This window comes from Dreissena polymorpha, chromosome 9 (assembly GCF_020536995.1).
Source record: "Dreissena polymorpha isolate Duluth1 chromosome 9, UMN_Dpol_1.0, whole genome shotgun sequence".
Taxonomy (NCBI): domain Eukaryota; kingdom Metazoa; phylum Mollusca; class Bivalvia; order Myida; family Dreissenidae; genus Dreissena; species Dreissena polymorpha.
This window is the reverse complement of record NC_068363.1, coordinates 68,530,185-68,552,634: the sequence shown is the minus strand read 5'-3', so window position 1 is coordinate 68,552,634 and position 22,450 is coordinate 68,530,185. Positions and strand designations below refer to the sequence as shown.

At 32.4% G+C, this 22,450-nt stretch overlaps 1 protein-coding gene across 6 annotated transcripts in view; it reads left to right on the top strand.

The window, feature by feature from the left end:
- The window catches only part of LOC127844336 (protein-glutamine gamma-glutamyltransferase K-like), a 226,580-nt gene that overhangs the window by 72,721 nt on the left and 131,409 nt on the right, over positions 1-22,450 (top strand). For 4 of the 6 annotated variants that reach the window (XM_052374445.1, XM_052374449.1, XM_052374444.1 and 1 more), the window contains exon 2: positions 245-399. In XM_052374445.1, coding sequence (XP_052230405.1) covers positions 245-399 — 155 coding nt within the window. Of the gene's footprint in view, positions 1-244; positions 400-8,251; positions 8,929-21,378; positions 21,697-22,450 lie in introns of those variants that run through there. The other 2 variants (XM_052374446.1, XM_052374447.1) reach the window with 2 other exon arrangements.

Here is a 22,450-nt window from a genome sequence, read left to right as displayed (position 1 = left end):
TCTCAATGTGCACATGTACCTCATTCTTAATAATTCCACAATAATAAAGGTTATACAGATGTCTATATAAACTTGGGTGCTATTTTGACGTATGTTTAAAACTTCAAAACCACATTGCGAATCGTTCCATGGCTTCAAATACATTACTGCTAAGATTTATTGTGTCTTGTTTTAAAAGTTTAAATAAAGCGATGCATTTATAAATATCATTATTTTAGTAACGGAGAATAAACTATATTTCCAGAGTATCCCTCTCAGAAAAGTTTGCTAACTACTATGGTAACCTCCGAGGCCTGCTCCTGGGTTCGAACCTGGCGGGCCGGAGGGCAGACCACAACCAGGAGAAACTTTTTCCGGACGATGCGCAGCTTATGTCTTACAAGAAAGATGGCAAAGAAGGTAAGGTGTTCCTCGTGTTTAAAATTGAACAATTCTTTGCCAAATTCGTTGCCATACATGATCCGATGTACTGATAGTTTCAATTATATTGATATAATAGCTATACACAGGCAAATACGTAACCGTTCTTTATATTACTAGACCATTTGTATATGCACTTATATTGCAAACAGTAGTGTCAAATTAAGCTAATTTTTATAAGATAAAGAAGAAGACATTTTAATTCTTTTGAAACTAGCACTTTTTGTTTAACATATTGATAATTTTATATTCGACAAGATATTACAAGGTAACATTGTTTTAGATTGACAGTTCGTATAATTTCATAATAAAACTGATTCTCTTATCATGGCACTGCGGATTGTTGAAAGATCCCAAATATTAGCATATACAATGGAAACATGGTCTATTGGTGCAGCTTTCAGTGGAATTAACTATAAAATTATGGAAATTTTAGCACTTCTGTAAGCAGCAATTGGTTTTAGTGCGTCATGTACACATTGAGTCTTCAGTATTTTTATAAGGTCGAAAAACCGATGCATAGTAGCAAAGACGGATATTATAAAGCTATTTCTCCGTATTATTCACGATTATATCTGGTACTTTACGTCTATAATGGAACGTAATAAACATATATCACCGATTTCCTATGTTTTATGTCTAGAGTACACTACGCAGTAAATACAATCGCTTTGGTTGACTACCGGTAAGCATTAGAACGCTGATAACAATTATGACTCGGTGATCATTTTGTCGTGTATAGTAGAAATAGCGATTCTGACCTGTAGGCATCAAGGAAGCACTGATTAATGCCACGTAGAGATTCCATTTACCATTTAGGGAACAAACATTATGTGCAAACATGTGCCAACAAGTATAGAATACTGAATAAGGATTGAAATTTTGTCTATGGACAGCACACGTTGTCCTAGAATAATTGATTAATCGATATTTTAAATTTCAATAAAGTATTTTTTTAGTTTTGGAATTAAACTCTGGAAAAGAGAGAATTTCTCAATAAAGAAATCACTTTCAGGTATACAGAAAGTGATACATCACTTTCCGAAAATCATAGATAAAGGACTCACTTTCAGGAAGCCATACATCATAATATAAACTTTATGAAGTCATAAATAAAGAAATCACTCTCGAAACAACACAAGTTAGCGTGTAAAAGGTATTACCCATTACAAGAACAAAAACAAATACACACTTTTAATACTATTGTATAACCTAAATGGGGTTTTATTGTGTATCATTCAATATTTAATCGGTTTTATTTATGTTCAAATGTTAGCACTTAAAATGCATGTACCTTTAATTGTGAGCACCATTGTTGTTGGTAACACTTTCATGATATTTAAAATGAATAACTTATAGCTACCTGCCATGATTAAACGTTTTGTAAATTATAACAGTCATAAAAAACGTCTAGCCTTTCACAACCCGTGGTTTTACTTAAAAAACATTTCATAGATTTTCGTATCTCTGTAAACTATGTTTGCATGCTTGCACTCACAACATCACAATATTTTGAATAATATTAAATATGTACAATAGCAAGCAAAATAATTTGAATACAAAATTTTGCTTCATCGGACTCGAAACCGGACAATATCGAAGCATTTCGAAGTTTATGAGGTTCTTACGTGTCTAAAGCTGCATTATGTGAGGACTCTAGATTCTTGACACAACGCGTTACAAGCGCTTGATATGTTAACCGATTTCTTTTGATAATACATAATACATGATCATATATGTTTAGATATTTCTACCTCATTAGTGTTACTTTGTTTTAAATATCACGGTTACTCTCTCTTTTTTAAATATATCACGTTTTGACAATTATTATTTTGCGAAACTGTGAAAAAGTTCTTAAAGGGGCCTTTTCACAGATTTTGGCATTTTTTGAAGTTAGTCATTAAATGCTTTATTTTGATAAATGTAAACATTTGATCTTAAAAACTCCAGTGAAAAATCATGAATAAAATTAAAAAAGGAAAAAAATGTAGCTCGCACTGGGGCTCGAACCAGTGACCCCCGGAGTCCTGAAGTGAAAACGCATTAGCCCTCTCGGCTATTCTGCCGAATTTTCATGCAGGACGTATTTTAAACCTTATATAAGCCATCTACGTAGTTTCGTAAATTTAAACGACAAGAACAGAACTCTCCAAATTATTCAATCGTTTCGCGTTGCAACGCTTTATAATTTTTAGGTTTTTAAATCGTCAAAAGATGCATATAATGGCTATATTAGTCTATGGTTTATGTTCAGTAATACTATTTCCTCACAAATATCATGACTAAAACGAAAATTTGCGAATCTGAAACAACTTTTTTCAATTTTGTCAATTTACCAAACCGTGAAAGTATCCATTATTCAGCATTTAGTGCTCGCTCCGTGGACTTGTTTATAGGGGAAACCACTCTTTTTATTCCGGAAAAACTGTATTGCCTGGTAGTCTACCTTGATGTTGTGGCGTTCCGGACTTCGTTCATCTTTTAATTTTATTGCGCAAAAAAAGCAGGAGCACAATATATAACGTAACAGCCGAAGCTATCTACATGTATAATTGTTTGATGTCTGTTAAGCTTTTAAACTACCACTTCATGGAATCTTAGTGTTCTTATCAAATCTTTAATGTTTCATGCCCATACTTTCACGACTGATTAAACATCATGAATAAATATATATTGAATGGAAATAGTTTTGATATATTATTATATAAAAAATATATTATAATAAACATTTTCAAGCATAATCTGAAATCAACTGCCACATTGGTAGAGTGATCATTATGTCTGAATTTGTAACTAATTTTACCAATACATGTTTTATGTTCATATCTTTTACTATTTTTACATTTATGTAAGCAAATTTGCAAAAATATTTTCAAACGTTTTAAACAGTTTAAGTGCAATAATGGAACACATGTATCGTGTAGGAAATTGTGTTTGAAAATATACAAGAAGCGTTTCAGACAAACATATTTGTAACTTCTAACACACACACACACACTTCTAGAACCATTTATGCATATATTAGCTTACATTAGTCTCATATGCAATTATTGATTTCAATACTCATTACTTGAACCAGCAACCCAGTTGCTATAATTCCCCCGATAGGGTCATTACAATAATACCCTTAACGCTACCCAGTCATGTGAAAAGCAAAGGCCAAAACATGACGCAGGTCATTGTGACGGCTTTGCTATTGCTAGGAACCGATACAATATATATTTCGCGTCATGACAACTGGAATGTTTCTAATGCGCTACCGGTTTACTGGATGAAGCGTTTATTTAAAGTCATATAATTGGTGTTCGCTTTAAAAAATGTGTATTTTGTCTGTGCAAATGTCGAGTAGGTTGTTAAATACAAACTAAATGGACAAGTAAAATAGACAAGTTATTTATAGACTTTCAAGATACACCAAAATCACGATGTTGAATAGTTGTTAAACTCTTAAAACAATATCGTAACTTAAAGTGTAATTTTTACAAACATACCTAGAAAATAATGTTCTCAAGAAATTCTAAACGGTTTGAACGTCGTCGCCATACGTTAACGTCAGGTTGTCGTACGATTCCGGATTTCACGAGCGGATCCTGTATTCGATGCAAATGCATTCGTCTTGGATGCAATGACAAAAGTATGCATTTTATTGATTACATTTTTTTTTATCTTTAAACTTAAAATTAAGTTTTCATATTGAAGTGAACTTTAATTGATCTTAATTTAAACGTTTGCAATGTATTGGATTCAAACAAGTATGTAAATTATGCATGTTCTTTATGGTGTCAGCAACAGAGTAATTTTACGGCCATTGCTCACTTACCTCATATAAATGTGATAATAAACATTGTTGCCTGCTGCTGGAGTTATATTTTGTTTATATTTTATTACGGTTCACGTAATGTGTGATTGCATTGCTAGGGTATCATCTATAATATATCAAATTACAAATTACCCCGTAAATTATATAATATTTGACCAAAACCTGTAATATATTTTTCATGCAGAACAAAGTGTGTTTGTCACAAAATGCTAAAACCACATATAAGCAGTTTTCCAGAAATGTTTTGCTGTAGAATTATCTTAACCCATTTATGCCTAGTGGACTCTCTCATCCTTCTAAATTCGATCAATTTATTTCCAAAATTAGGGATGTCTAGTACATGTATTTCTATATTTAGAATATTTCTTACAGAAACCCCTTAAAGCAAACAGCGCAGACCCTAATGAGACGCCGCATCATGCGGCGTCTTATCTGGGTCTACGCTGTTTGCCAATGCTTTTTTTCTAGACGCTAGGCATAAATATTGAAACAACGAACGTCCATAAATATGTGTGAGGCGAAATTCTAGCCACCAACCGCAAGTTTTTTATTTAAGGCAAGCGCCTTAACAAAATAAAAAAGACATACAAATACAACACTGAACAGAGCATATCATCGCAGCTTCGTCATATGGAGAAAGGCACATCTACAAGTGACAGATTTCCAAAACGACTATGCGCACAGATTCACACAAAAAATTACAAAACAAACAAGACCAGACAAACAGTTATATCCATATAATAGCATACATCTTTTAAAGAATGCCGCAACGATTATTTTAGCGATAAATTAAACTTCGACTTTGTATTATTTTACGCATTATTACAACCCGCAAGCAGCTTGAAATATTGTTTTTCTCAAGATAGTTTAACATTGCCAGACCACGAACAAAATTCATGTGATACGGGTTCGCCAGTGTTAAAAGTTTGCATAACATCAGGCTCAATAGTACGTTACTTTGGTTACGTGCATACCATATTTCAATTAAACGCGCATGCGGAAAACTAGGCATAAAATAATGCTAGTGCGTTAAGTGTCATTCTAGAATAAGATGTGCACTCCGCACACACATATCAGGGACGACACATTACGCCTTCCCTGGATGTTCGTAAAAAAAAGATCATTCTTGAATAGCCTGTGCTGGCTTGTCTGGGATGACACTTTACGCAGATGCATTCAGCCCAGTTTTCCCAGCCAGCGGCTCAAATTAGGAAGCTATGTTTCCAAGGCACATTGTTAAGTAAGCGTTAGAGAGCTACAAAGATTGGCTCCGTGGTGTATTATTTATTCCAAACTGATGGTTCCGCAATATGCTGTACATATTTATATATATTATTTTTACGAGTACGAGTAGCTTGCATTTTAAATATTTTAGACTTTAACAGTTTATCAATAAGAATTTAACACCATTATAAAATTGTACGTCTCAAACGTTACTTATATTAGATAGATATACATTTTTAATGATGTTGTACAAAACATTACGTATGAATGACGAAATAAATCTACAAAAATGATTTTAATTTCACAACTACACTATTAAAATGATTTCACAATAGTCAAGTATTAACTTCAACAAGTGCCCAGTGAGTGCATGCTATTAAGTCTTTCTGTATTGCATTCGCAAATTATGTTATTGTTGTTCTTATCAACATAGTATTAATATCTCAGCAAGCAAATATAATTATTTGTTGCAAAATAAATTGGACATAATATTTTATGCTTGTTTTATTGTTTCGCATTTCAGTTATGTTTATTGGTTTTGAAACGATCTTCATTACCTCCCGGTTATGCAGCGTGATTTGAAAATGTAAAGTGTAGGATGTAATTATTTAGCTTCTGGGCTACGTTTTCATTATATTCCGCCAGAAAATATCAATTTCGAATGGCAAGTAATAATGGATTTCATTTAATTCTTTCCAAGACATTATTTGCTTGCCGTAACCATTTTAAGCCATTATTTTTTGTTTGATTAGAAGCTGGAAATGTGGAAAATGCTTTGCATTTCTTTGTACGAGTGTTCAATTAAAGTGGACTAACGCCAAATTGCATTAAACATGCCAATTTATCATGTGAAACATTCACGCATAGCGTTATTTTGTAAGCCCTAGTAAAACTATGAACATTGAAACCTATTGAAGATAATTCGTTATCTAGAGTAATTAATTCTCAAAGTTTTATTTCAATATTATATTAACTTATAAAGACGATGGTATTTTAAATAGCCATACGTATCATACCAGGAATACCAAACAAAAGTGTAGTATGTCATAAATAATAGGCCGGTCTACTTTATCACGGTTTGTACCAGTTTTACAACTTTTTTAAGTTGATTGGGCAATGCATCCAGAAAGCCAAAATCCCAAGTTGACAAAGTATGAATACAGTGTTAACAATGAAAAAGTCATGATTATACAAAGTAATAAAACGTTTAATTGCAACAATACATATACTAATACATATTGTTTTACTGTTTTACTAACTATCGATTGCATATTAATATTAAAATAAATATGATTACGTCAAAAAGTGATAAAGCTAATAAGGTTAAACAACATATAAAATAGATTGTATTTTACATATACTAGGTCTAAATATTAACAATTAGTATAATAATAGTAATACGTTCTTCTTTAACAAATAACACATTTCATTCAACGTGGCACATGCGTATGATACATGTATACATGTTTGAGAGTTTTAAAACAATACAATGTGCCTAAAGAAAAAGAACGTCTGAGGGCTTATTTGTATGTTAATTATATTTATTTCTAAAATAAACTTCAAAAATCTGATTGCCTGAAACAGTAATGATAAGGACTTATATATTTGGTCAGGAGTTAAATATTTGGTGCGTAACAGCGTCTAGTGGTCCTCTACCAACGTTGGTAAAACAATGACTCTGAGGTCAAATGTTTCCTGTCCACGGTGATAATTGTTTACATTATGTGATTAATGAAAACTTATAAACACATTCTCGTCTTAAAGAGCAAAAACTTAAGTTTTGTTATTGGACATCCATCAATGCACGGTGGTCCTTTTACAAAGTTTGTTATAATCATGCTCATTTGGTCACATCTGGTCCCGACCTAGGTGTTGCTGTTTTCACTTGTATGTATATACTTGAACATTGGAAAGTATTCTCCTCTGAAACCGCAATGCCAAAATGTTGGTATTTGTATGTAATATCGAAAAGTAGTCTTCAACAAAGTTTTCTAGGTTCACACCCCTAAGCTAAAAACTGGTCCCTCCCAGTAAGTAACTTATTTTAGTTATATGTCAATTATTTAACAAAAATAATCAAAGTCTTCTCCACTGAAAACGCAAGGTTTATGTGATCTGTATTCGTTATGTAACATCGAATGAGTGTAATTGACTAAATTTGTTCAAATCATGACCTTGGGGTTAATATTTGCTGTACCCTTTTAGTAACTTTTCTCTTGTAAGTATGTTATGGAAACTAAAAATCTCATTCGACACCGCAAGGCTAAACGTTGTGGTATTTGGCATTAACTAAGTTTTTTTCAACTCCTGTTCTTGTGCCAAATTAGCAACGAATTGGTAATAAAGTGTTTCCCTTTAATGGTTATCATGCAAAATATTCCTAAACCTGAAATCAAAGAGCATTTGTATTCTGTATGTACATCATTTAGTGGGCATCTATGAAGTTCGTTCAAATCATGTCCATGGACTCAAAATTTACTTCATCCCAGGGACGATTTGTTTAACTTATATCAGATATCAGATAAACTATAAACTAGTATTGATTTTTGTTCCTATATATGTGTATCTTTATCTGTAATCAAAATTGGCCCCGCGCAGGGTTTTTTCAGTAGCATAAAACATGACCTCCCGGCAAGTTTGCTATTATGACTACAGTGAAAGCTTTTGAACTCACTATATATTTCATATGTTTTGCTCAATAATCATGTTCTCTTGTTCTCTAAAAGGTGTTCATAATGTTACGATTGTAAGGCGGTTTGTGCCTTCTTACAGGGAAGTAATGAATACGATTGATACGCAGGAAATTCTTGAGATAACACCAGTATTTAAAGGAATCTTAACTGTAAGCTTAAAGCTTTTGATAAATAGAGCTAAAATACATAAGATTGTGCTATTGGAACATGTAACTGAGTTTGAATAAACAAAGAACAAGATACTTATTTCCGTGGCTGGATATGTATTTGTAATATTGGTTTAAATAAGTAAACAAATCTCTTTTACAATATGCATGATAACCTTTACAGAAAGTAACCTATTAACGACCTCGACAGTAAATGCGCAGGCAGTTAAGAGCCCCTTTGATTTATGTTTTATACTTGCAAATGTGTTCCAAATGGTCCGTTAAAAACAAATGGTTCATTAGAAGCGGACGGATATAAGTTGGTACATTGTTTATTCACATGTTTTGTTGCTAACATAGAATGCTTGCCTTGCTAATTGATTTGCGGTTACTTCAAATAACAGTTTCGCCCAAACAGAGCAAAGTGAAAAGCTCTGATTCTATCAGTTGATTATGAATTGAAGGATTATTGCCATTACTACGCTTATTAGAGAAGTGAATTGTAATATAATGCACTCTGCAGGAAAGATTAAAATTAGGTCTCACAAGGAAACATTTGGATTTGAAAATCATGGAAAAACAAAACACGAACACGAACACAAAATGAAAAGACACGTCAATGATGGTAAGTACCTTTGGTACAACTCTTATTTTAAAATAGTGTATCGAATAATGATTCCGTTATCTCAACTATTAAATAGATATTTTACTCTTATTTGCTCGTAGTATTACTTTTTAACCAAAGTAAACTTGTTTATAAAGATAGTCCCAGTGTTGAAAATAATAATTTTTAAATGCAAGAAGTGCTTTTATTACCACCAAACGGAAGGCCAAACAATGTCATTGTTTAGCTGAAAAAAAAATATCCGCACTAAGTCGAAATGGTTCTCGCAAATTGGAAACACGTTAATGATTTTAAAAATAAGAATCATTGTAAAGCCCCTAATATTTCGCCTGAGGACTTTGTTAATTATTTTTGTAATGTGTCAAAGAATCCCAATGATAGCTCATTAAGGGATTCTAATGATTGCAACTATGAAGTGCATGAGGATATTATTATTGATAGTTTAGACCGTAATTTTAGTGTTGAGGAGGTCTGTAAAACTATAAGTGAGATGTCAAGATATAAAATGTGTGACTTATCTGGCAATGTTGCCGACTTTTTATCGATGCTAAAGATTTTATTGCTCCGTATTTAATGTGTATTTTCAATCATATATTTGGCACAGGTATTTATTCAGAAGACTGGTCAAAAGGAGTAATTGTGCCGATTCATAAAAAGGGTTGTAAATCTGACCCATCAAATTACAGGAGCTTTACCAAAAAAAATACAATGACTAAAGTATTTTCACTCTTGGTAAGAAATAGACTAAACGCTTGGTGCGAAAGTGAACAAAAGCTGAACGAGGCTCAATTTGGTTTTCATTAGAACCGTAATACTAGCGATTGTATTTTATCCTTCATACTATAATACAAAAAGTACTAGCTAATAAAATAAAATTATATTGACTATCAAAAGGCTTTAGACACTGTTATACATGACGCGTTATGGATGAAATTAACTTATTCACAAATAAATTCTAAGATGTTAAAAATGCTTAAATCCTTATACTCGAATGTTAAGGCCTGTATACGAAATAATGAAAATATGTCGTATTCTGAACTGTTTGATCTAACACTTGGTGTAAAGCAGGGTGAGCCTCTTTCCCCTCTTTTGTTTATATTATTTATAAATGACATCAAGGACTATATGAACTTTACTAATTTGTAGTTAAACGATATTAAAAAATTGTCACTATCTATTCTCTTATTTGCTGATGACATGGCATTATTTACAACAGATCCAAAACATCTTCAGACTTAACTTGACTCAATAAGTAGATTTGCTTTGATATGGGGCCTTACAATGAATATAGAGAGAACAAAATTTTGTATTTTTGAACGCAAAAGATCTAGAAACAACTATACTCGGTGTATCAACAATATCGATGTTGAGATTGTTGATAGTTTCTGTTACCTAGGCATGCCATTTTATTATAACGGAAACTATAACCAGACTATAAAAACACTTAATGAACAGGCACTCAAAGCATATAATGGTCTTTTATTATTGTTTACTTGGGTATCATTTGATATTAAAACCAAGATGCTACTGTTTGACTGCAAAGTTGCGCCGATTATTCCATAATGAGATATGTGGCGTTTATGACTTTAAGGATGTAGACAAACGCCATGTCAAATTTTGTAAACATATCCTTGGCGTTCGTCCCCAAACATTCACAGTTGCAGTCCTTGGCGAATTAGGCAGATTTCCTTTTTCGGTCATCTGAAAGGAATTGGTCTTAAAGTATTCGTGTAAAATTATGAAAAATTCTAAATCTCTTCCAAGAAAAATATTTCAAGAACACATACATAACGTAATTTTCAACTCATTGAATGTAAAAAAATAGCCATGAATAATTTATTAGATAACCTTGGATTCGTATACCTATGGTCAATGTTCGACTATAACGGTAGCTATTTGCATCTGTTAAAACAAAGAATCCGTGACCAATATATACAGACTTGGTGCGAAATTGTTAGCTCACAAAGCAAATTATACTTTTTTAACAAATGTAAAACTGTTTTCAAATATGAACAAGAGATGTGTTCGTCAGAAACACAATGTCCCCTATTGAACCGCTTTGATATAAAAAAAAAATATTATTTTTTTACCTTTGACCTTGAAGGATGACCTTGACCTTGAACTTCCACCACTCAAAATGTGCAGCTTCGTGAGATTCACATGCTTGCCAAATATCAAGTTGCTATCTTCAATATTGCAAAAGTTAAGGCCAACGTTAAATTTTTATTTTCGGACGGACGGACAGACTGACATACTGACATACTGACGGACAGTTCAAATGCTTTATGCCACCCTACCGGGGGCATAACAATAACTAGATGCATTATACCATGGTAATTATAGAATAGCATTAACAAAACTGAGACTGTGCTCCCACCAGCTTGAGATCGAAACAGGTAGATTCAATAATGTTGATAGAATAAGAAGACTTTGTAAATTGTGTAACCTAAATGTAGTTGAATCGGAATTCCACTTTGTACTTTGTTATCCCCCGCCATAGGCGCAGGGATATTGTTTTGGCGTTGTCCGTCCGTCCGTCTTTTCGTCCGTCCGTCCGGCACTTTTGTGTCCGGAGCAATATCTTGAAAGTGATGTGGCGGATTTCATTGAAACTTGGTATGAGTATATATATGGATAAGAGGATGATGCACGCCAAATGGCATTGTACACCATCGGATAATAAAGGAGTTATGGCCCTTTGTATCTTAAAAAAATGCTTTTTTGTGTGTCCGGAGCCATATCTTGGAAGTGCTTTGACGGATTTTATAGAAACTTGGTATGAGTATACATATGGATAAGAGGATGATGCAAATTGTTCTTGTCCATCCGTCCAGAATATTTTTGTGTCCAGAAGTATAATGGCGGGGGATATCAATTCAACGAATTTGCTTGTTGCCCCTTTATCAAGATTTATGACGCAAATATAATATCCCAACTGCTTTTAATACAATGAATAAATTTATTAAGCTTATGTCCTCAAATAAAACAGAAGTGTTAAGACGCCTGGAAAAATGTGTATATTTTTCTATGAAACGACGTTCCCGAATCCTAGATTGTATTGCTTCTTAATCTGTATACATAAGTTTAGTCTGAGGTATTCATGTATTTGTTTAGTTTTTCGATATCTATTTGTACATGAATATTTTGATATCATGCACTTTAAAATTTACATGTTGTTTTGCTATGACCATCTCTTTGTAATATTGTATTTGTAAAAGGCCAAAGGAATGGATTATGCCGATTTGCCTAATAAAGTATAGATATTGTTGTTAATTAATCACAACTGTGTATAAGTTTTGATCTGAATTAATATGTTGTGATAGTACATGAAGTATAAACGAACGATAAGTCGTACCTTTTTAGATAGCTGAATTAGCTTTTTTTATTTTGTCGTAAGGGCCCGCTATTTTTAACAGTTTAATATTTATTGAACACGTTAAGTATAAGCTTACAATTTTATAAAGCATTTAATGTAAAATCGTTTAAGTGTGAGGCTTTCATTCTGGTTACTTTTAGTTTTGTTTTCAAGTGTTGGTTTACAAAAGATTAAGTGAAATACATTAAAATAATACTTGTCTTATATAAACTACCGTAAGCATTTTATTTCAGAAATGGTAGTTTCATTTTGGAAATTATTTAATACAATTATATTGTTAGTTTAGATTTAATTAATGCTCGGCTAAACTTGTGTCGAACACCAAAAAAGGTTGTCTTTAAAGTATGCGCACGGTTATATAATTTGTTGATTTCTAAACGATTTTATGGTAACATAAATATATGCATGGTCGGAGAAGTGGTTCTACTCAAAGTTCATTTCTGATATTTGTATCGTTAGTGTTTACAATCAGACAATCGGTCAAACTTAATCATCGGGCTGAGGAGGAAGTTAATTGGTTTTATTGCCCATAGGTTAGGCGACCATTAGTACTTTATGATCAGTTGATCTACAAGTTAATTAGTTTTCCAACATTCTTATGAATGGTGTTGTCTGTATCATTTCAGAATCGTTTTGAAGAAATTATTTTTCTTTCGCATTATTGTGGAAAAGGAATTGCAGGCAAATCACTTTACAACTCAAACGTTTGGACGTAAAGCGTATAAGAAGTTTATTCGTTTTCCAACATTCTTATGAATGGTGTTGTCTGTATCAATTCAGATTAGTTTTGAAGACATGTATTTTTCTTTCGCACTATTGTGGATGAGGATTGCAGGAAAATCACTTTACAACTCAAACGTTCGGACGTAAAATGTATTGAATAAAATTCATTGAAAATTAACTGACCTCAATTGTTTTGTAAATATTTGACTTCACGTGCCAAAAGGACATAACAAAACTACGATCTTTGTACTTAGGAATAGCTGTGTTTAAAATAAGGTAAACAGACAGAACAATTCCTTGCAAAAACAAATAACAAAAAGAAAAAAAACACGAATATCATATCGCCAATATAGCATTTTTGTTATGGAATTATAGTATAACAATGAAAGACAAAACGAGTTATTTTACTTTAAAGAACATCTGTAGCTTACCACCTGTCCTAAAAATGCCAATACGCATGTATTGCTGAAAGAGCTGACCAATTACAATACATGTACTATTTTTCTGAGAGATGTTATCCAGCCAGAAAAGAAAGACATTAATTTCCCATTTGCTTCCGAATAGTATGGTGTAAATATCTTCAGGTATTCTATTCATCATCGGTTACTTGGCTGCAAGATTGTTTTATGAGTTCATAAATGAGGCAAGCTCTTTTTCAGCAGCACATGGTTTCAGTTAGCGCCTTCCAGATTGAGAGATGAACGTGTTGATTCTTTGACTTATATATTTTTCTTTAAACGCATGTAAATAAATAAATAAATTAGAATGCACAAAATAATATGTATTTGCAGCGTAATACAAAACAAAACGTTCACGAAAATACTTATCGTTAACATGTTTAGACATAACGCTGTACTATGTAAGAGTAAATACTAAGAATTAAATAGTAAAACCAATCTGTATTATTTTAACGAAATATAATGTTCACATTGTTGTATTATATAACGAATACTCTTGTATAACTTTAGTAATACATATATACAGATCATATAGATTCCTAATACAGCCATATATACAGCATAAAAAGATGAGTGCTCATATAATAAAAGTTTAAACATGATCTAAGCTATATGATAATTTAAAATCTGCATGTTGTGACAATGGTGCATAACGTATTCTAATCCAAGATCATATCTGTCAGTTAAACACAAATCCATGTTAAATATAATTATACCAAAATTGAATGCTTTACACACAATAACGAGCTTTTGTTTCCCAAATTGATATTTTTGTCAGTATATGTTGTTTAGAACAGAACTTTTTTGTTCTGTTTTGCAAGATTGTATTTTTTACACGGCAACAAAACAATACGACTCATTAAAAAAATGAATACATAAACATGTTTGCTCTTATACAATCCAGAATGCAATTACATTTTGTTTGAAATGCAAGATTGTAATTGGTTTTGAAAATATATTAATTGCCTCACGGTTACGTAGCTAAATTTGCAAAAAAAGCATCTCATTATTTAGCCTCGAATTTCTGTTTTCATTCCACTTTTATCGGAATATTGCCATACTATATTAATATCGACCGAGAGGTCACAAAGCTTTAAAGAAGGTCTGTTCTTTGTTTATTTAATAAAAAAAATAAGTTGTTTGCCGCAAAAGATTGTCAGCTTTTAATTTGTTTGACCGAAGGCTGGAAATCTGGAAAATTGCAGTGCCTTGGTTGTAATAACGTTCACAATAAAAAGAGCTAAGAGCATTATCGCGATTAATCATTTTCCAAAGACTGTTCAAACATATAAGTCAATAAAGGACATGGTGATTTAAATATTGATTGAATTCATAAGTGCAATAACTCCCACAAGTAGCAGAACTCCTTCAACAACTGTCAAAATAAACCTTACATAAAACGTAAACAAACTTCAAATGCAATTCAATTTGAAGGCTAAGTAGAATTAGGGTTGAAAGAGGTGAACCATGTAAATGATAAATCGGGAGGTCGACAGTAAGACGACTTAGTAAAACAACGCTCTAAAACTAACGAAATGGCAAAAATTAGGTGATTTGATATATGCTTTTACATTATCACCCATGTTTTATTGACTCACTAAAACAAACCATTTACTTAAAGCGTACTGATATCACGTTAGAACATGGTATATTTACATTTAATGATGCTTATATATGTTGTTTGTCTTTTTTAATAGTTTGCGTATCCACCAGAACAGTAAAATCAGGAGTTCCGTCTAGACAGAGCAGACCAACTAATTGCGTTTTATTAACTGTTTCTGCAATAAACGTTTAGTTTTAATCCAGCGACTGTCTTTGTGTCTGATGATAAGCAACTTGAAATAATTTCAATACAATTCTTTTAAAAAGAACTTACCGTTCGACTTAACGAGGAAACAGTTGTAATAGAAACTCAAGACGAAAAAATAGCACAAACACTAACTTAAAAGACACGTTGTAATGTATATTTTATTCTGATGTTTAGATTGTACATTAAAAAAGGATTCCGATTTGTAGCATATCAATGCATTTGGCTAATGTATTTTGACAAACGTTAAATGAGCCGCCTCGTGCAAATATGGGTCTTGAGCATAAGCGCAGTCTGGTCAGGAGACACTCTGTCGTCTTATGAGACCTCGTGCGTGACTTAATAGCGCAGCTATTTACCAGACTGCGCGGCGAATTCACAGGCTTGTCTGGATCTATGTTTGTATATGGCAAACAATTTATTGCTGCATGACTTTAGTTCAAAGTCAAACGCAAACATTAACACTAAACTGGCTCACCCTGCTAGGTCAAAGAGTGGGAAAATGATCAAGGTGAAAAATGTTAAAGATCCCTTTATACACTATTTTTAACAGATCTGCTAGATGTAACATTGTTCGCACATAATCAAAGTTATTCAAGCTCTGGTATAGAAATCCCAACGCAGCTGTGTATGTTTATTTCATCTACTATGATAACTGTTCGGTTGTTAGCCGTTAATGGTGTGAAGTTTACACGTGGGCAAAACAAACCAATAAGTATACATCCGGAGTCCCGTTTTCACGATCATTCACTTCAAAATTACTATGAGTTTCAAAGGTAAACAAATTACTTAGCGCATATAGAAAATCAATTTTCAATCTGATACCCAGGTTCTAGGCTCTGTTTATATCATATTTTTGCATAAAGACAAAAGTGAAGTTTCGAGCACTTTAAAACCGGTTAAAGCAGCTAATGCCTTGAGGTGGCAGTGCCAATGCGGAGTTCCCCGTTTTGTTCAGGACCGCATTTCATACAAAGGTTTCTTGCTGTTGAGACTGAAGATTTAATTTGTGTATATTTTGCCTTATTTATAGTGTCAGACCTTGCAACGGTAATTATATTTCCCTAAAAGTTCGTGATCGATTGTTCTCTTCATTTATAAGAAGTTTTCATTCTTAACGAATTAAATTTCGCATCTTTTGAAGTTTGTCATTAAATGTTTTAAATTGATAATTGTAAACATCGGTTCTAAAATGTAACAGTAAAAAACAAAAATAAAATTAAAGAAAGAAAAAAGTAATCCTTACATGGGCTCGAACAACTGACCCTGGAGTCTAGCGCTGGAACCACTCGGCTATCCATGCAAAACTGGAAATAATGTAAACTTTATATAAGTGATCCTCGTAAGGTCACAAAATATAACGACGACAACAGAACTTTCCAAATCATACAATCGATGCGTGTTTGTAACGATTTATAATTTTCAGACTTTTAAATCGTAAAAAGATGCATATTTATACCTTATATTAGCAATCGTCGTATGTTTCACAAAATTTACGACAAAACAGAACATCCTCCAAATTATTCAATCGTTTCGCGTTGCAACGCTTATAAATTTCGTAGGGTTTTAAAATCGTCCAAAAGATGGCATATAATTGCTTATTATACCATGGTAAAACTGTTCAGTATTACTGTTTCCTCACAAATATCATAACTAAAACGAAAATTTGCGAATCTGAAACAACTTTTTTCAATTTTGGTCAATTTACCAAAGCGTGAAAAGATCCCTTTAAGAGCATAGTAAGTGTCAATTATTACTGCTTACTTGCAAAATCTACAACGAAAATTTACAAATGTGAAACAAATTTTTCGGCAAAGCGGTTAAACTTCACATTTGACCTTACCCGACCTTTGTAAGTGTCCAATAAAAATCAAATAAAATTTCCCGCGGCAAGACACGAATGAATACACGTCATTTATTCCATTGACTGATTTGTGCATACCACCAGAACATTGGAAACATGACCGCGTCTTTGTAACACTGTTTTACTGCGTGTTCAACATGAAGCAATTTTATCTCTAATGAAAAGGCTTGATAGATAGAACAGTTTTACACTCAACTCTCGACATCAATACAGTGTGCGTGCACCTTTAATTTTCAGAGGATTGCCAGCGCCAGAGCGTTTGTGCTTAAAGGCTATGTTTCATATTTAGTAATTACTTCCATATTCCTGTCTGTGTACTAGTATATTTAATTTCATAAAAGTATCGTTTTTCCCTATCCTGATAATCGTTTTGGCCAAACCATTTTAAATTGTTTTCGAAATTGAACAATTAACATGTAAAAGTATAAAGTGTTAAACAAGCCGTCGTTCCAGCAGTGGAAGCATGGCCTCCCTTTAATGCATTGCATTCCAACCCGCAAGGTATCAGGATCAGTTCGCGGCCAGTACAATAATCGTTATATAATATAGACGCTATCGCGTGAACTAGGTGAACTAGAATTTTCTTTAGACCAGAAATATGTTAAATGAAGATATTCAGCTATATAATTATGGTATTTCAATAATAGATTCTTAATGTGTTGTCAACAATACCATGATAAATATTATTTTTGATCAATTTAACAAGAATTATTCCACCATATTGACTAATGTATTAAGCATAAGCGCAATGATTCTCGAACTTGTTAATAATCAAATCAAATGGCATTGCCCGACAAACCACTAAAATAGGTTTGTTCGAAGAACGCGCGTATAAATATTTAAAATATGTACGGATACTTCGCGTGTGGCCGGTTGACTCATATGTTTTATTTTCACTTCCATTATTCTGTTGTTTTTCTGTTTTGTATCTATAGGTTTATGACCAGCAATATGCAATAATGTGAAATAAGCCGCGAAAACTCCGCGTAACACCCCGTACTGCGTGTGATGCAGCTAAGAACTGCACAGAAAACTACATTCGCTATCTTTGATTTTATTCATTAAACTCATTACCTTTCACCAACTCCAACCACAATCAACGCCGTATATCTTTTTTCTAAAGATATTTCTTGTTTCAATTTTGTCAATTTATCAAAACCGGTTTAACATCCAGCGCTAAATGTCGATAGTCCCTAATTGATGACCCCAGTTTTAATTCTTTTTGTGCGTTTGTTGCGTACGTGTGTGTCTTGTCCTCTACAATTGTTTGTCTGCCTCGTTGTTTGCCAATTGATTCTTCAACATAATTAAAAGCCCGCATTGTATAATAGGGTTTGTCTCACGCTGTTGCAGCTTAAGGTTCACTTTGTTTATATAGAGGATATTTGTTGGATTCGGTGGAATATCGATTTTATTTCACGAGGGATCATAAAAATAATATTTTCACGAATGGCGAGTTTTATGATAACGAGTGAATTAAAATCGGTATTCAACCGAACCCAACATTTTTTTATTTTATGCTTTTTTTTCACCGTTTATTTACATTGTAAAAGAGTTTAACTGGAGATATTCGTTCGAATAATGACGTCATTTCGTCGAAAAAAGACGTAATTTCACAGTAAAACAGTGAAAATATCGATATTTTTCACTTTTTTTTTCACTGTTTGAAACAGTCAAATATCACTTTTACTTAACTGATATTTCTCTGTACACCACCGAAAAGCATAAAATAAATTACTTTATCAATCAGTAAGTGATTACTACACGTCGTCTCACGGATTAGAATGAAGAAACCCGTAAGTGCCAATGCTTATTGCTACAATTACTGTGTTTGTTTGTTGATTTATTTACGACAAATACGTATGTGCTAAGTGAAAATCATTTTACTAAACTTGCAACTTAAAACACAAACTTGTCAATGGTAAAGTAGTCAGCCAAATGCATTTAGAAGCTGTATATGTCAGTAACAATAATTGACTAATCTTAAATCACGTAAGGAACGCGACCGATTATACGTCTTTACGACTCAGATTACTTGTTTTTGCACAATTAAAATATTATTTTCGCGACAGACTAATTTACACAAATCGATTCTGGATATCCGACACTGCCTTTTCAAATAAAATGCAAGATACAAACGGAGCTGAGCCTTATTCATGGAGACTATTTTTTGAGGAAATGAAATATATTTTCTTTGAAAGATAATTGCGGTGGATACAAATTGCTAGTATGCTTATAAGTGCATTAGGCTTGCATTAGTTCCATCACTTGATGATATCAATGGTAATATATATACTTGCTTTTATGAAGGTCGTTATGTGTTTGTTGTCGATATTTAATAACGGCCTTATCATTGTATTAACTTTTCAAAATCACCATGTAATAATACTAACCTTTTACTGCATGGGGCACATTAAATGACTTTTTCACATATTTTCGTGCATGGGGTAATTTAAAAGACGTTCTCACATATTTTCATATTTTTAATAAATGCAAATATACGTTTTAGCTAACAAAATATACTTATTGGAAGAATCTGAAATAACTGTAATAGCAAAAATCAAAGTTGAATAAATCATTTTGCACTCCCTGGACTTTTGCACAGGACCCTTGGAAAAAACCCATTACCATTGCACTTGTCAGGCCGTTGATTTACACTGTACAGTGTCCATTTTAAAAGCTTTATTAGTTATACGAGTATTCTACAAATTGTCTATGAAAAGAAATGCTCACGCTTTTCTATTTTACCGATTTTGATTGAGGAAAATTCATGACCGAACTGACACTTTTGACATATTTCTGAGTCAGAAGTGTTAATGTGCTTGTATTAAATAAAAATTATACATTAATTTTAAATCTATAACAATTTTGTGTTCTTTTTTTTTGTATTTTGCCAATGCCAACACTTTCTATTAAGTATGTTTTTCATATTTACCATATATATAATTACTTCATGCTATGAGATGGCTTTTGTATTACCCGTTTTAAAAAAATATGTGTATGAAGTTTAATATGTATATGTTAATACAATTATTCCAATTAATAATTAACAGCATAAAGAAAAACATTACAATGACGTCAATGTCAATTAACGAAAATTATTATTTTGTTAAAGCATAGCATTTTCGGTATCGGTCTAACTTTTCATTTAAGTTGATAATGTGTTCTTCATATAATTGTTATTGAAGATCTTTGCTCGTCAAGCTACGAAACAGTTCAGTAATATCAACCTTCACTTTATATACATTAGGTTATCATTTTTCAAACAAAAAAATCACTGTGTGTATCTTTTAAGTTTGATATGAAATTGTCGCTTAAGCGCACATTTAACAAAAAATACTAATTAAATAGTGATCTAAGTTATTTTTGTTGTGTACAAAGTTCGATTTAATCTTAAAACGTACGTGTGCGTCGTTGAGGTTGAGCTTAACCCATTTATGCCTAGTGTACACTCCCATCCTTCTAAATCGGATCAATTTATTTCCGAAATAAGGGATTTCTAGTACATGTATTTCTATATTTAGAATATTTCTTACAAGGCATGTTTTTCTAGACGCTAGGCATACATGGGTTAAACATGAATATGTGAGAATACAACAAATGGTACACAATAAATGCCATTAAGCCATACATTCCACCAGACTTCAATTAAAACACTGATCAACTCTGTTTTGTACTGAATAAAGATTTTGTAATATTGCAAAACGACGCATATTAGCGTTATTATTTTGTATTTATCTGAGAACATTTTATAGCTTAATTATCATTAAAAGAATTCATTTCGAGACAAAAATGCCAAATATTTATACATTCGCGTATAAATAAAGACCAAAACGGTTCATTGACAGATTAAATATACTGATTTTGAAATGATAAAAACGCCTTAACAAATGTCCGCGTTTTATGTTTCTTAATTTATTCGATGAAAAATATTTCTGGCATTATTGTATCATGAATATTCGCATCGTATGTTTATACCGAATGATCCTTTTCGAGAATCGCAATACACGTTGCAATAATGAATTATGATTGTTGTGGTCGCATTTTCCTCGCGATAGGGTAATTGGAATTGAAAGGTAATTCTAATCATGCGATCCGATGGAATGTATCGCGCACTTTTGTGTTTGTATCACTTCTTCGTATAAAAACCTGGATATTTTGTGAACTCAATATCTCGGAAAGTGCATGCAACAGATCAGTTAGTTTACAGGAGGAACGATATTCAGATGTGAGATGTCTGGAGAAAGAAATATGTGTCGATTTGTGTTATTAAGAAAAACGATTGAACTCTTTTGAGATGTGTGAATAAGAACACAACTATTTTGACCTATGAGGAATGTATTGATTTTAATTTGTTTTTTATTTTCTGATTAATGAATGTCTGTTTGGGTTTTTGTGAATCAGTGGATAGCATCGTTTAATGTAACAGTATTGATAAAAAGTCAATATTTTATTAAAAAATAGCATAGTAATATGAAGAAACGTGCTCTCAAACGACCGGAGAAAAGTAGAGAACTTAGTGCATCTGTTATAATCACAGGTAACCAATTATACATCTAAGCCTCGTGATATGCCTCGTTGTACTTTTACTTGTATATTTGAAATATTTGTATTTCATTTTATGAGTTCTTTTTAACTATTGCGAGTCTTAAATTTAACCTTATTTACTATCTGTACAATTCAATTAGCATTCGACATGATATCGTATAAACAGTAAATGGATACTTATGTGTGTTTGGCTCAGTTTATACGTTTAATATAACGGGTCTTGATATCTACTTAGGTATTTGTGGCTATATTTTGAATTAAGCTATTTTAGTATGATATTTTTCTATGCTAAATTTGAATGTTTTTATTCGCGCTGTATAAACAATAATGTTTAAAGCTACTGGTATACTTACTTTATTGAAATTGGGTTGACTTTTTACAAGAATTACTGTCATTGAATAAAAACAAAATAACCTATGGTTCCGTTATCCTACAAGTCCAGGGGATAAACACATTCATTATTTCATAACGAAACCGTTCATGATTTTTTATAAGTTTAGTTAACGGTACCTTCACTGTAGAGTGCTTTGAGGTCATCAACCAATAATTTGAGACGATAGACAATGGCTAATCGATTACTCGTAATACATGTATGCAAGGTGCATTTCTAAAGCCGCCTGAACAATTTCATGTTTGTTTTGGTGTATATATTCATTACAATAACTGATCAAATATTTTACATTTTTGGCATTTGACAAATGACCGTGCACATATTTTAAAATAATTTAAACGTTGCAGACAGATTA